This window comes from Protopterus annectens, chromosome 7.part1 (assembly GCF_019279795.1).
Source record: "Protopterus annectens isolate FY-2018-M chromosome 7.part1, PAN1.0, whole genome shotgun sequence".
NCBI classification, from domain to species: domain Eukaryota; kingdom Metazoa; phylum Chordata; order Ceratodontiformes; family Protopteridae; genus Protopterus; species Protopterus annectens.
The window spans coordinates 462849166-462864165 of NC_056740.1; the positions used below are offsets into that span (position 1 = coordinate 462849166).

At 41.0% G+C, this 15000-nt stretch overlaps 1 protein-coding gene and 1 long non-coding RNA gene across 6 annotated transcripts in view; one reads left to right on the forward strand and one right to left on the reverse strand.

Moving 5' to 3' along the window:
* LOC122807829 (inter-alpha-trypsin inhibitor heavy chain H3-like) overlaps nt 1-784 on the reverse strand; it is a 1807468-nt gene extending 1806684 nt beyond the window's left edge. For all 5 annotated transcript variants that reach the window (XM_044078927.1, XM_044078926.1, XM_044078925.1 and 2 more), the window contains exon 1: nt 685-784. In XM_044078927.1, the coding sequence (XP_043934862.1) occupies nt 685-765 (81 nt within the window). In that variant the 5' untranslated portion in view covers nt 766-784. The remainder of the gene's footprint in view (nt 1-684) is intronic.
* Nucleotides 785-2509: 1725 nt separating this feature from the next.
* LOC122807548 overlaps nt 2510-15000 on the forward strand; it is a 169187-nt gene continuing 156696 nt past the window's right edge. The window contains exon 1 of the long non-coding RNA XR_006365700.1: nt 2510-2577. This is a non-coding gene — a long non-coding RNA (uncharacterized LOC122807548). The remainder of the gene's footprint in view (nt 2578-15000) is intronic.

Consider the following 15000-nt stretch of genomic DNA (forward strand, 5'->3'; position numbering starts at 1 on the left):
GGAAGAATGGAAGGGCATAGAAGTAGAAAATTAAAGGACTTAAAAGGGCAGACTAGATACACTTATTGACCTCTTCTGCTGTTAAGCAAAGGTAATGTAATATGCCAAGGTTACAAACCCATCAAAGATTTCCATCATACTTGTCAACCTCTTAGAGCAAGAAATCTGGACAAAGCCATAAATAAAAGTGGGCTAAAGGCCCAAAAATAGGGACAGTTTTTAAATATTGCTCTTTCAAACTTAGAAAGGTGATAAAACAAGAGGTTTTACATTAGCATGAATTTTCTGAAGCATATGAAGTCTGAAACTCAAATGACTGTCATTATTTTGCCAGAAAACCACAATTTTATGAAAAATAGACCAAAAATATTAGACAAAAATCTGGACAGTCTGCAAAAATCGGTACTGTTGAGAGGTATTAATATGTGTCACTACAAAAAACTGCTTATACTTTACATTTATTCACAGTTCCAGAAAAGTATTGTGTATCTAAGGAAAGAATAACACAAAATAGTAATTTATCAGTTGTCAAGGCCCCAGAGAAAATGAGAGGCAGCTGAAATTTTCAAATATCTTTGCTACTTGTTCTAATTCTCAAAAAAGATCTGCAACTAAGCTATTTAGTTAAAAGTTTGTTTCTCTGGGGACTGTCTATTAAGACCAGATAAATTTCAATTATCTTACCTCTGATTCTGTTATCACAAAGCCCTTGGATAGCTGCACAGAGACATAAAAAAGGAGTAGAAAAGATAGAAGGCGACCCATGTTGAAAGAGCAATGACACCCCTGGCTACGGAGGAATTGGTTTTGTTTCAAATTCTGTTAATAATTCACTAAGGCAGACAAAGACCATCAAACTTAGACAGAATTACAAAATAGACAAACATTTCCATTATTTCATTAACTGTTTGTGAAGGCACAACTGAATTGAGGCCTTAAAGAGATAAATATTCATAAACTTTTTATGTTTGTTATTTACTATTTATTGAGCTTAAATTGTAAAAAGAAAATGATCTAAAATTGACACTCTCAGAGGAAAGGCAAAGAGCGTACAGAGAAAAGTACAGCAGCAACAATTAGAGATGAGCCTTTTTTGTTGCGTACTGTTACTTCTCTGTTTAACAAGATAACATTTGGTAATGGTTTTCCTGTTGTTATTATTGCCTTTTTAATATATACAAGTTTTCTTATTGGCTCAGGTCATGGCTAAAAATTGGCCTTCAAAACAGTTACTTCACCAGTTAACATAAATGAATGAACAAACAAGAAAGCAAATAAAGAAATGAATAGTTCACATGACTGTAGCTGAATTAACCCAGACAAAATTTATTATAAATATAGTTAGCACAATACTGGCCATTGCTGTCTGGAGTGTGGCACTATGAGGTCAAAAGACTGACACACCAATATTTGTGAAATTAGATAAGCATTTTGTTTCAATGTGTTTCTTTTTAACAGAAAGCATGAACTTTAATTTTGAGCAGTCCATTATAGGTTGCACAAGAAATAAAAAGGAGTTTACACTAACGGTTGTTTGAAGAAGTGAAAATTATTTAAGGTACAGGTTAAAATACTGTTCTTACCCATCACATGGTGCTATGTCAGCAAATGAAATACAGAGTCTAAAACTTAAAGCCATGAAATGGAACATTATCAAACTAATTGTGGACTCAAAACATTACCAATGGTGCAAGAATACTTATCAAACTGAATGCAACCTAAAAGCATTACCAGTGGTACAAATATACCTTCCCAAACCGAATCCAGATGCAAAACATTACCAATGGTGCAAAAGTACCTTACCAAAATGATTGTGGACTCAAGACATTACTAATGGTGCAAGAATACTTATCAAACTGAATGCAACCTAAAAGCATTACCAGTGGTACAAATATACCTTCCCAAACCGAATCCAGATGCAAAACATTACCAATGGAACAACAGCACCTTACCAAACTGAATGCAGGTTCAAAACATTCCCAAATGTTACAACAGTATCTTACTAAACTGAATGCAGGTACATAGGAGTTACTTGTCGAACAAGTACTTACCACCAACTAAATACTTCTATAAAATAAGCCAAGTATCTGTTTTTTGTTTATTTGTTTGTCCGTCTGTCTTTCTGTACTAGTGACCCAATGATAACCCAGAAAATGGACTAAAGTCTAATAATGTTACCAGGGGTATAAGTATCCCATCACAAAATGGTATGCCGGCTTGTAATAGCTGTATGGAGTAGTAAGACACCAAATGGAAAAAAAGATTAACAAAATTACCAGCAGTACAACTAAGTACATATGGCCAGATGGAATTTATTTATTAATAGTTTTATATATTACCATTTGTTGACTAGAAACATCTGACTGGCCAAAAAAAAAAAGAAAGAAAGAAATTGCAGTGAAGGCCTAGGGAGCAAAGCTCTACATCAAAATTAAACAGTGTCATATATTACTACAAAGAATGAAGGTCACATAGGTTAGTTTCTCAGTTTGCTTTAAGTGTAGTGCTAGGGAGCTCCACATTTTGGAGACCCAGCAGGAGCAGAATGAGTCACCAGTCATATTATCAGATTTTGTGGTGAGTAAAAGTGATTTATTTTGAGATTGTAGTTTCCTGGCTGAGGAATAATATTTTATGGTGTTTTGTAATAATGGATATTTTTGTTTATATATTGTGTTACAAGCAAAAAAATGTTATAAGAAGGTAAGATACTGTGGGAGCTCTAGCTAGTATAATTAGTTTAATGCTATGCAATTGTGGCTTTTTGTACTTTTTTAAATTTTTTTATGTAATGGTTCATAGGTTCATAGGTGCTTAATAGGCTAACAACCACAAGGTCCCTTTTAAGCCTAGCCATGCATCCCGAATCTCTAACAAATTTTGATACTCTTGACACGTGTAAGCATGGGCCTGGGAGATGAGCCATTTACACATTACCTTTGTCCATTAGAGACATAGGTGTCAAACCAGGGATGAATTTTCAATTTCCCATCCACTTGTCCAAGTTGCACTTGAATTAGATTAGGGAGGAACCTGCTTCACATGAACGGAGGAGCCTGTTTCATAGACACGATAGTCTCTGGCATACATACCTATCTGTCAAGCAGGTCCTATTTATATCACAAGCAAGATTTAAGTCTTTAGAACTGGTAATTCTGGTGTTGGTTTTCTGGATATGCAGGAGGTTCATCAGAGTGGGGTTTGACAATGCTCTCTGTGCCAGCCATAGATCTTCCCTCAAAAGCCTGTAGGAGACAGAATACAGGGATAGGGCCTTGAGGCAGTCTGCATAGGACATTTTACTTTCACCCTGTATTCTTTTATTGAGAAACTTCTGTGGACATTCCAATTGTTGGATATGTCTGGTGAGGTACATACCAAAGGGGGCATTGTACTCAATGACAGGTCTGATGAATGCCAAATACAGTGGAATAATGACTTCCTTGGACTTAAAAACCATACCTTTGTTTATAAGTTGGGCAACATAGAATGATTTCCTCACCACTGTAGACACATGATGGTCAAAGGCAAGATTACTATCTATGTGTGTCCCTAAGTCCCTGAGTACTGGGTCAACTCTAAGGGGTGTGTTGTCAATATGATAGTTACCAGGGATGGATGACTTCCCAAAGGATACTATTATGCATTTCTTGGCATTTAGTTTTAGTCCATGGCTCTGACATCAGTTGTTTGTCTGTGTCAGCCCCTCTTGGAGAACATTTGTGTCAGTGTGAGATTCAATGACAGCTCCTAATTTGCAATCATCTGCAAATTTAGTCAGCCAGAGACCACTGACATTGGCCTTGACTTCTGAGAAGTAAATGCCAAAAAGGAGCGGTCCAAAGACTGAACCCTCAGGGACTCCACTTGGGACTGGCCTCTTTGTGGATGTGGACTCCCCAATTCTAACTTCCTGGGTCCTGTCTGTGAGTAAGGTGGCTATCCATTGGGTGACATATGGGTTTTACCTAACTTCTTGAGTTTGTCAACAATTCCTGAGTGGAGTATTGTGTCAAATGCCTTGGCCGGGTCAAGATATCCAGGAAAGGTTGTCTAGTTTAATTTTTTGGCTGCTATGAAGGTTGTTCAGAATGGAAGAGGCATAAAGCAGAGATAGTGGGTTCCTATTAGATGTTCGACAGCTTAGGTTACGATTACCTAATTATCGACACCTAAGTGTAGAAACTGTAAAATCACAAATGGCCACATACGTGAATTTTTTCATCAGGAAAGAATTTGCTTTGCCGTTATTGGGGATTTGCCCTTTCTCCAATGTAGAGAAATCTCAGAGTTGGTATATTTAGTTGTGGGGTGGGGTGTGTGGAAGGCATAGCCTAGTGAATTCTTTCCCAAGGAAAGAATGGCCATTCGCAATTATTAGGTTTTGATGCTTAGGTGTCGATGTTTAGACATTTGACAACCTAAGCTTTTGCTGAAGTAATATAGACGTGAGATAGTAGTAGGTAGGCGGAAAATATTTTCTAGCACTGTCCGTGAGGTAATGTCTATTTCTGTAAACTAAGCCAAGCATCTGTTTTCTTTTTTTAACAGCTTGGAGAATGTGTAGATGAAATTTTAGGCATTCATCCACTATGAATGTAAAAGCTAATGAATTTTCAAAATGGTTTTATCAAACAGTAAGGATGGAATGGATTGATGTTACCACACAGAATTCAGACGTAAGACTGATACTGAAAGAAACAATGCATAGGGGTTGAAAACCTTTTCACTAAAGTTCGAAGTACACAATAAGAACATGTGTTTTCTAATAAATGTATTAAAGACAGGTAAGTACCTAGGGAATCCTTTTGTGGAAGTTTCCCAAAGGCCTGGTGACTGGGTTGCTTCTACACCATGAGGTTATGATTTGTTTGGTAATATAGGGATTGGGCATATGTGACTATTAAGAACAATGGCAGAGAACTTAAAAAATGAAAAATTAATATCAACACTCTCCAAAAGAAGAAAATTTTGAACAATTTGTTGTTTTCTACTTATGAGGAACAATACAATGTCATTTTAATAAAATTGATTAAAATATGAAGGAAGGAATACAAAACACAAAGCTAAACAATTGAAATGTAACAAATTATTTTATGTTAAGAAAGAGGCATACCCCTGCATTAACAAAAGGACATAAGTCAAGAGAACTTATAATGTAGACAGGAATAAAGTTTCTGACTTACAAGCGACACATATCAACCATACCGACTCACAATATTTTTGGAATAAGCTTCTCTTCTGCTCCCTCAGCCCCCTTACCACAGAAATCACCAAAGATTCAAGCGACAGCTGAGTCGACACTTTGCCCGGAAAAGGAAGGTCCCATAAGGGGAAAGGGGGCTGAACTGGGGGTTTTTGTTCGAAAGGGGCTGAAGATACAAATCAATTTTTTGGGCATGGATTTTGGAAATTATTTATCCTTCCACCCTGTTGAAACCTGAAGGTCCCCGACCCAGTCCAGTTCGGGTAGACCTTCTAAAGCTCCAAAACAATCGACTCCTGCCCTTGAGTCGACTGTTCAGGTGGCCAAACAGGTCCCGACATCGGCTCCGGCGGAGCCGATGTTCTTGACCAGAGACTACTACCTCGCTCGGCTGGAGCCGAGACCATAAACTTTATCGGCTCCGATGCCGCCGGAGCCATATGCTAGAAAAGGTCAAGATCCCTTCTGGATCTTCTGTTACCATCTCTTGCTCCGGCTGGAGCCGATAAGAATAAGTCCCCATCGGCTCGATACCAGTATCGGAGCCATCTTATAGGAAGAGATCCAGGTCTCCTTCTGTCGGATCCATACATTCGTCACCGGGATCTCCTCTCCTTTCGGAACGGAGCCATAAATCACATTCCTCTCGGTCTTCCAGGTTATCGGACCATGACTTACAGAGGGTGGTGAGTAGACTTCTTAAGTCCGAGGCACTAGCCCAAATGCTCCATAGCCCGACTCATCAGTCCTTGGCTATTCCAGTCCCTCAATATATTCCTCCTCCGACTCCTTCGAGTTCAGAGCCGAAGCTTGTCGGACCTATTACTGTCGGTGCGTCGGATCCGATACCTTCGTATTCGGCTCCGTCGTCCGCTCCGATCTCCTCTTTGGAGGGATCTCGGCGCCGGGCTTCCATCGTCGGCTCCGAGGGGGCGAGTGGCATCGGACCCTTGTCCGACCCCGTTCTCCCTCTTGGAGCTTCGGCGCTGGTGAGTTCGGCTCCGACATCAGCTTCGGAGCCATCTCTATCGGTGCCGGGAGGGGTTCTTGTCTCTTCGGAGCAAGGGCCTCGGACCTTGCCTGACAGGGATGCCTTCAAGGTCATGCGGAGCGTGCTAGAACCCAGTTCTGCCCCACAGTTGGTTCCTTCAGCTCCACCCTCAACAGTGCCTGCGGAGATCTCTGCTCACCCCCTTGTTTTACACCGTAGAGAACCAACTCCTCAGGTTTCCCCATTGGGAATTTCCTCCTCTTCCGAGGTCTCTCCTGATCCTGCTGGAGATCCCCCTAGGAAGAGGCAGTGCAAGAGGAAGCACATTGACTCCCCTGAGTCTATCACCTCTGACACTGACTTGGAGGAATCCGAAGGGTCCCCGCGTTCCCCCTCTGAAGACGTCTCCTTTGCAGACATTCTAGAGATTCTCAAACAGAGGGGAAACTGGCCAGCCCTAAACCCTTCGGAGGATGAGTCGGTGTATCTTGAGGCGTTTGGTTCTCGCCCTTCTACCTCCTGGGTGTCCCCTCCCTTTGACCCCCTTATGGAAGTGGTGTCAAGGAAGGCGTGGACGGCTCCTGATTCAGTGGAACCTACCCCGAGGAGACCATCAAAATTCATTACGGCTCCTTCAGACAAGCAATTTCTTTCCAAAGGTGTCCCGGTTGATGCTATGGTGGTGGCTGCGGCCACAAAGAAGGAACTAGCTGATCCTTCTGTTCCTGTCCATCCTCCTAATAAAGACTCTAGGACCATGGACAGGTACGGCAAGCGGATGTTTTCGTCAGCGACCTTTTCTATGCGGTCACTGAACTACTTATGCCATTTCACCCGTCTCCAAAGAGATTTGATCAAGGATATGGGTGAATTGATGAAGGATCCTACAGCTGAGGGGTTCAAAGATACTATGAACTCCCAGTTGGCTACCCTAAATTCTATAGTGAACTCTTCCATGCGGCTGGTTTCGTACGCAGCAGATGGAGCGAGTAGATCTGCAGGCACAGGCATTGCATTACGAAGGCACGCCTGGATGCGGTTGTGTAATTTCGTGGACCCTTTCAAGGCGTCCTTCACCAACTCCCCATTTGATGGATCATCTTTGTTTGGTCCACAGGTGAAGGATACATTGACCAGGTGCGAGGTGGAAGGTAAGACTCTCTCTGCCGTAGGAGTCCATTTTTCCACCCCTTCTAGACCCTATCCCAAGGGTCAAAGGGGAGGAAAGATGTGGTTCCGCAAACAGTCTCAGGGAGTCTCATCTGACGCACAAGGTCATTTTCCCTCTAGAGGCAGAGGAGGGAACAATAACCGACGCCGCCCCAGAGGCAGAGGAGGACCGCAAAACCAGGGTAGCAGGGAAATGTTCTCTGATAAACCCTTTCAGCACCCCTGAGGGGCTGCCCGGCTGTCCGCCTTCGGAGGCAGTCGGGGGAAGATTATCGCTGTACCCAGAAGCCTGGCTTTCCCTAACTCAAGACAAATGGGTACAGTCGATCATATCCAAGGGTTACAAAATTCCCTTCATTCACGTCCCATCTCAACCAAAAAAATCCCTTCCAGACGTTCCACCCGGTCTAAGGGAACAAGCAGCTTTGGAAATTTCAAAGCTACTATTAAAAAGAGTCATCCAACCAGTCCCAGCAGACCAGCTAGGATCCGGAATCTACTCCAAATTCTTTTTGGTACCCAAAAAACCAGGGGACTGGAGACCCATCCTAGATCTCAGTCGTTTGAACAAGTTTGTCAAAAAAACAAAATTCCGGATGGTCACGCTACAGTCCATCCTACCCTTCTTGGGTCAGGACAATTGGATGTGCTCTATAGATCTTCAGGACGCGTACTATCACATCAAAATGAACCGACGCTCCAGGAGATATCTCCGCTTCAGGCTAGGAGCCAGTCACTATCAGTTCAGAGCCCTGCCCTTTGGTCTCACTACAGCCCCCCCGAGTGTTCACCAAATGCATGGCAGTGGTCACGGCTCACTTGAGGCGCCAGGGATTCCAGGTGTTTCCATATCTGGACGATTGGCTCCTTATGGCCACCACCAGGCATCAGCTCTTACTGTCCAGAAATTTCACCGTACAAACCTGTCAAGCTCTAGGCATATCAATAAATTTCGAAAAATCTGTCTTGTCGCCTTGTCAGTCTATTACTTTCATAGGCGCCAAATTAGATACGCAGACTCTTTCGGCGACGCTCACAGAGCAGAGGGTTTTAGACATTCGAAACCAAGTTTCTCTACTTCTGAATTTGGTCAAAGTCAAAGTCAGGCTGGTGTTAAAGGTGTTGGGACTCATGGCGGCAGCTATTCCTCTTCTTCCCTTAGCTCGCTTTTACATGAGAATCCTCCAGTGGATGCTCTTCACCCAATGGTCCTTTCAGCGACTCCTGATGTCCCATTCCATACTAATCACTCAAGTATGCAGGAACCAGCTATCTTGGTGGGTCATGTCACCTCAACTTCTCCAAGGAAGACCCTTCTCTCTTCCCCCTCCAGTTGCCACGTTGACAACAGATGCCTCCCTGATCGGGTGGGGGGGGCATTATCAGGGCAGGACAGTCCAGGGCACATGGCAACCATTCGAGTGCCACTTGCACATAAATGTCCTAGAGATGAGAGCGGTGCTTCTAGCGTTGCAAGCCCTACACGACTCTCTTCCCATAGGGACTATTGCAATTCAGACGGACAACATGTCCGTGGTGTGGTACATCAACAAACAAGGCGGAACCAGGTCATACCCCTTATGTCGAGAAGCACTCAGACTTTGGCAATGGGCGATCTCCTCTCAGCGTTTTCTGATAGCGGACGCACATCCCCGGGAAATCCAACGTCATTGCAGACAAATTGAGCAGAGCAATCCTCATGCCACACGAGTGGTCTCTAAAGACGTCAATTCTAGAAGAGGTATTTCTAAGATGGGGTTATCCTTGCTGCGATCTTTTTGCCACTCCCCAAAACAGCAAGTGTCAAGACTTCTTCACGCTTTTCCCGTTACCAGGCCAACCCACCAGAGACGCTCTAGTCCACGATTGGCCCCGGGGACTTCTGTATGCTTTTCCCCCTTTTCCATTGATACCTCGTCTAATACAGAAAGCCATCACGATGAGAGCGACCATGATCCTCATTGCCCCTTACTGGTCTCGACAGATATGGTTCCCCTTTCTTCATCGTTACCTTTTGGAGCAGCCTTGGCATCTGGACCTAGTACCAGACCTGATTACCCATCAGTCGGGTCAGCTGCACCAATCTCTGTCTTCCCTAAACCTCACAGCATGGTTTCTCCAATTCCTACCTTAGCCAGGCTTCCCTCAATATCTCGCTCGGTCAGAGATATATTAATAGCCTCTCATAAATCCTCTACCCGGAAGATTTATTCTAGTAAATGGAAACGTTTTTCCTGTTGGGCATCATCGAAAAACATTGATCCTTTTACTGCATCTATCCAATCCATTTTAGACTTCCTGGCGGAACTTTTTCACTCAGGATCGTCTGCATCAACCATCAGAGTTCAGTTGGCTGCCATTTCTAATTTTCATGTCGGGGTTTCAGAATCTAGCATAATGGCTCACAAACTCTGTAAGGCCTTTCTAAGAGGTGTATTTCTCCTCAAACCTCCGATCAAAGACCCTCCACCTCAATGGGATTTAAACTTGGTTCTGGCATCTTTGATTCTTCCCCCCTTTGAACCAGCGGCTTCATGTTCTCTGAAGTTGCTTTCCTGGAAGACACTTTTTCTGGTGGCCATTACTTCAGCGAAAAGAGTTTCAGAATTGCAAGCCCTCTGCAGTCGTCCTCCTTACCTACTTTTTCACAAAGACAGAGTATCTGTCCGGACGAATCCCTCCTTTTTGCCAAAAGTCTCCTCTCAAGTTAACCTAAACCAGGTTATTGATCTTCCCGTCTTTTTCCCTAATTATTCAAATAGATCACAGCAAAAGCTGCATTTTTTGGATGTTCATCGCCAACTGAGATATTACTTAGACAGAACCAAACATCTCAGGAAATCTGATCAATTGTTTCTGTCATATGCGGAAGAAAGGTTAGGCCTTCCAGTTACCAAAGTGTCTCTGTCTAGATGGTTAACTTCTACAATTACCTTCATCTATGAGATTAGACATCAAAAATTACCCTCAAGACCTAGAGCTCACTCAACCAGGGCATTAGCTACATCCATTGCCTTTCAGGACAGGTTGCCAATAGACTCAATCTGTGCAGCAGCCACATGGGCTTCTCCTCATACATTCATTTCACATTACAAATTGGACATGGTTTCTAGAAGCCGTGCCAATTTTGGTTCCACTGTTCTCAAGAGTCTGTTCCGATAGGCCACCGGGATAAGGTGCTAGGACGGTCCCATCCAGCAAGAATGAAGGCGAGATTGACAACTTAACATTAAGAAGTTATGTACCTACCATAACGTTCCATGTTAGTTGTCTTCTTCTCGCCTTCTTTCTTGCGTCCCGCCCTCCTTCCCCCAAGCCTGGACAGACCGACAGGAATTGTTTTGTGTTTCTCTTCCGAATCTTGTTATTCCATTTTGCAGACTAGTATTGCTTGGTATAGCTACCAAACGAGATCTGAGTAGTTACTGCCTAGCATTGTGGGATATAGGGGAGCCTCGAGCCGGTGGAATTAGCTCTCGAGCTTTTTAGTGTGCCGAGTCGGAGCCGAGGATCGGCTCCGAACCCATCCAGCAAGAAAGAAGGCGAAAAGAAGACAACTAACATGGAACGTTATGGTAGGTACATAACTTCTTATTTTCTAATAAATGTAATAAAGACAGGCAAGTACCTAGGGAATCCTTTTGTGGAAGTTTCCCAAAGGCCTGGTGACTGGGTTGCTTCTACACCATGAGTTGCTTGATTTGTTTGGTAATATAGGGATTGGGCATATGTGACTATTAAGAACAATGGCAGAGAACTTAAAAAATGAAAAATTAATATCAACACTCTACCGAAGAAAATTTTAGACAATTTGTTGTTTTCTACTTATGAGGAACAATACAATGTCATTTTTAATAAAATTGATTCAAAATGTGAAGGAATACAAAGCACAAAGCTAAACAATTTAAATGTAACAAATTGGCCTATGTTAAGAAAGAGGCATACCCCTGCATTAACAAAAAGGACATAAGTCAGAGACTTATAATGTAGACAGGAATAAAGTGTCTGACTTACAAGCGACACATATCAACCATACCGACTCACAATATTTTTGGAATAAGCTTCTCTTCTGCTCCCTCAGCCCCCTTACCACAGAAATCACCAAAGATTCAAGCGACACAGCAGATGAGTCAGACGACTGATGTAGGAGAGAAATGCATCATGGAATATGAAGTATTATGGGTACAGAAGCCTGAGGTGGAGGAGAGGCAGAAGAAGAGGCATGAACTGAGGGAAAGGCAAGAATTATTAGTGTTACAACAGAAACAAGGGACTGTATTTGATTTTGATAGTTTCAAAATTTTTTAATTACAGTGATTTAGTTGTTATAAATGACTTAGTGGACGTTTTTTGGAAATTATTTATTTCTGTTACCACCACCAAGATTAACATGGTGAATATGATTATTGAAGTGAAATTATTTGTTCTGAAACTTAATTTACATTTGATTTATGGTAATAATATGGAAATTAATTCTGTACCAACTAGAAGTACTTACTCTCCCCCACCCTCTTTTTCTTCAGTTGAACTGTATGAGCAGTTAATTGAATATGATTTTAGAGAAATGATACAAAACAACGACATAAAACAGTTCCATAATTTAATCATGCAACAAAGACTGTTGCTGACCAAAAATATCTGAAAATAGTACTATACAAGTGATGAAGCCTGTTGAAGGGTGAAGACTAGTTATTACAAATTTTTCAGATTATTTTATGACAATTTATCAATTTCTTACAAATGATATTTATTTATTTTTATTTAACATTTGTTTACCAGGAAAGTCCGACTTGGAACAACACCAATTTTCAGTGGAGACCCAGGGAGAAATGCTCTAGATGCATGTCTTTGTCACATGGGGGAAATCGGAGTACCCGGAGGAAACCCACATGAATACAGGGAGGACATGCAGCCTCTGCACAGAAGGCATTCCAGCCGAGAATCGAACCGGAGAACCTCTTGGTATGAGGTGACAATGCTATTGCTGCACCACTGAGCAGTCAGTGCCATCCAGTATTTGTATACTGTCTCCAAAAATTAAATTAATTTGTCTTATGCAAAGACAGACAGAAGGCTGAAAGACCTAATAATAGAAGAGGTTATTATACAAAAACCTAAAGACTATTTATCTATTAAACACCCAGTGGTCCCTGGCATCTTTGTTATCCCAAAAAGTCATAAGAACATTATTAGCCCTACCCTTCATCTGATAGTGGCATCAGTAGGTTCCGAAACAGAACCATTGACCCAACGAGGAGGTTACAAATTAAAAAATCTAATAAAAGGCATGTTTTAAAAGATTACTGGCATTGTCTAAAAGAAATATATAAAACCACATTTGATGAAAACCTTATATTAGTCACTATACAAATGAGAGCTTTATTTTTGGCATTATAGGGGTGGAGGGCTTTAGTTCAGGGCTCTAGTATGCCAGAAGAAGAAATTAATTTGGTTACAATCATGGTGGAGACAGTTCTGTTGGAACAATTTTATTTGTCTGAAGGCAAATACTGCAGACAGGTATGAAGGGCAGCAATGTAGGCAGCTATTGCCCCAGTATTCTTCAATACTGCTGTGAAATTAATTTCATTTTTAACAAGTTGTGGATGAGGTAGCATTATGCTTACATTATTTGGATGACATTTTAATTTTTTGGAAAGGTACTGAATATTTTTAAAATAATTTTTTAAATACACAACTCAGACTTGACTTTCTGAATTTTATGATGCATTATAACCATTATCAGATAGAATATTTACATATAATGATGATTAAGAATTATGAAGTTGTGAGGTTTGAATCAAGCATATTCTGCAAACAAACTTTTTCTAATGGATATTTACATGGTACCAACTCCTACCCACGCTGGCAGAAAAGGAGTTTGGTGAGGGGCCAGTTTGCATGGTTATCCAGGTTAGCACTTCAGGACAAAGTATTCCTGGAGAAGGCATATGCACAAAATATGATAGAAATAAAGCATTTGATATGACATGCTAGAAGTGACAGATACAAACCCATTTGGAAAATGAATGGGGGAGGGGAATGATAGTTAACAATCCAATTAATGTTACTAGTGAAGAAAATATATGACAGCTACGGTTATCCCGTCAGGAATAAGAGAAAAAAAGCAAAGTATAAGTAAAACTGAAATCGTATAATAAAGCAAAGTATGAGTAAAACTGAAATCGTATAATAAAGCAAAGTATGAGTAAAAGTGAAATCGTATAATAAAGCAAAGTATGAGTAAAACTGAAATCGTATAATAAAGCAAAGTATGAGTAAAACTGAAATCGTATAAGAGGTACTGATGATCTACAAGATAAATTAGGATAAAAACCTTGTTTCTATTTAAAAGAGGACGAATGCAAATCGTTATAATAATAATCAAGGGAATCAGGGTATGAAAAAATGCGATGTACGTCTCCAGTGTTAATACATTTATGACACAATCAGGATAATACTTGACAAATTTCTCAGGGTGAGCAAGTATAACAGAAAATACATTTGTAGCACTCAGGAAGTAGTCTACTGAGGGAGTCGCATTTTATGTAGGGAAAACGGAAAGGGCCCTTACAGTAAGGATATATGAGGATATATATGCCCTCAAAAAAGGGGGGCACAAAAATGCTCTATTGTTGACATTCAATATGATGTACAGGGATTAAAAAATGTTTATTTTATATATTGGAAAAGGTGCCACAGATGGAAGAGAGAGCAAGTGGGAAGATAAATTAGACAGTTGAGAAGTCCATTGGCAAACTAAGTTAAATGCTACTGTCTCACCAGGATTAAAAAATAGGATTAGCTTTAATAGTTTATTAAAAATTTGAGAAGCTAAAGTGTAGGAAGCGTAGTGAGACATTACATATTTAAGATCTTATAATGTGATGTTGGACTCCTGCCGATTTTGGAAGCGTAGTGAGAAGTTACATATTTAGGCTCTTATAATGTAACGTTGGACTTCTACCAATTTAGGAAGCATAGTGAGGCGTTACATATTTAGGCTCTTATAATGTGATGTTTGACTCCTGCCAATTTAGGAAGCATAGTGAGAAGTTACATATTTAGGCTCTACAGGATCATAAAAATGGCAGTGATCCAATAGCATGTTACACCAAAGAGTTACAAGCTTACAACATTACTAGAGGTACATGAGGTACAAGGGGACATCACAAAACATGGAATGTGGGACCAAGGACTGGCATATATCAATAGCTACGCACCACACATTCATAACATTTATGCAGTGTCCCACAGAGTTAGCTCCAGCAGATGTCACTGACTCTGGGGACAAGTGAATCAGGGATTATAAATGGCTTTACTACCAGCATCTGAAAAGGGAAAACTATTCTAGCAATGAAGCTGTTTAAAATTATTTGCAATGAAGTTTGGTTAAAAAGTGTTAAAACAGGAAATTACAATTGAAATGCGACATCATTTAAATGACATTTATCAATCCAAATCATCCAGTGACCATCCTGCTATCATGCTGAGCTAGCTTGTGAGATGACAGTGACAAGCATGTCTAATGTGACACATTATGACCGGTTAGAAAGCAAGCATATCGGAATGCTAATGAAGCAAAAAACATGGTGAAGTGATTCAGAAATGTATAAACACATGCAAACATGAT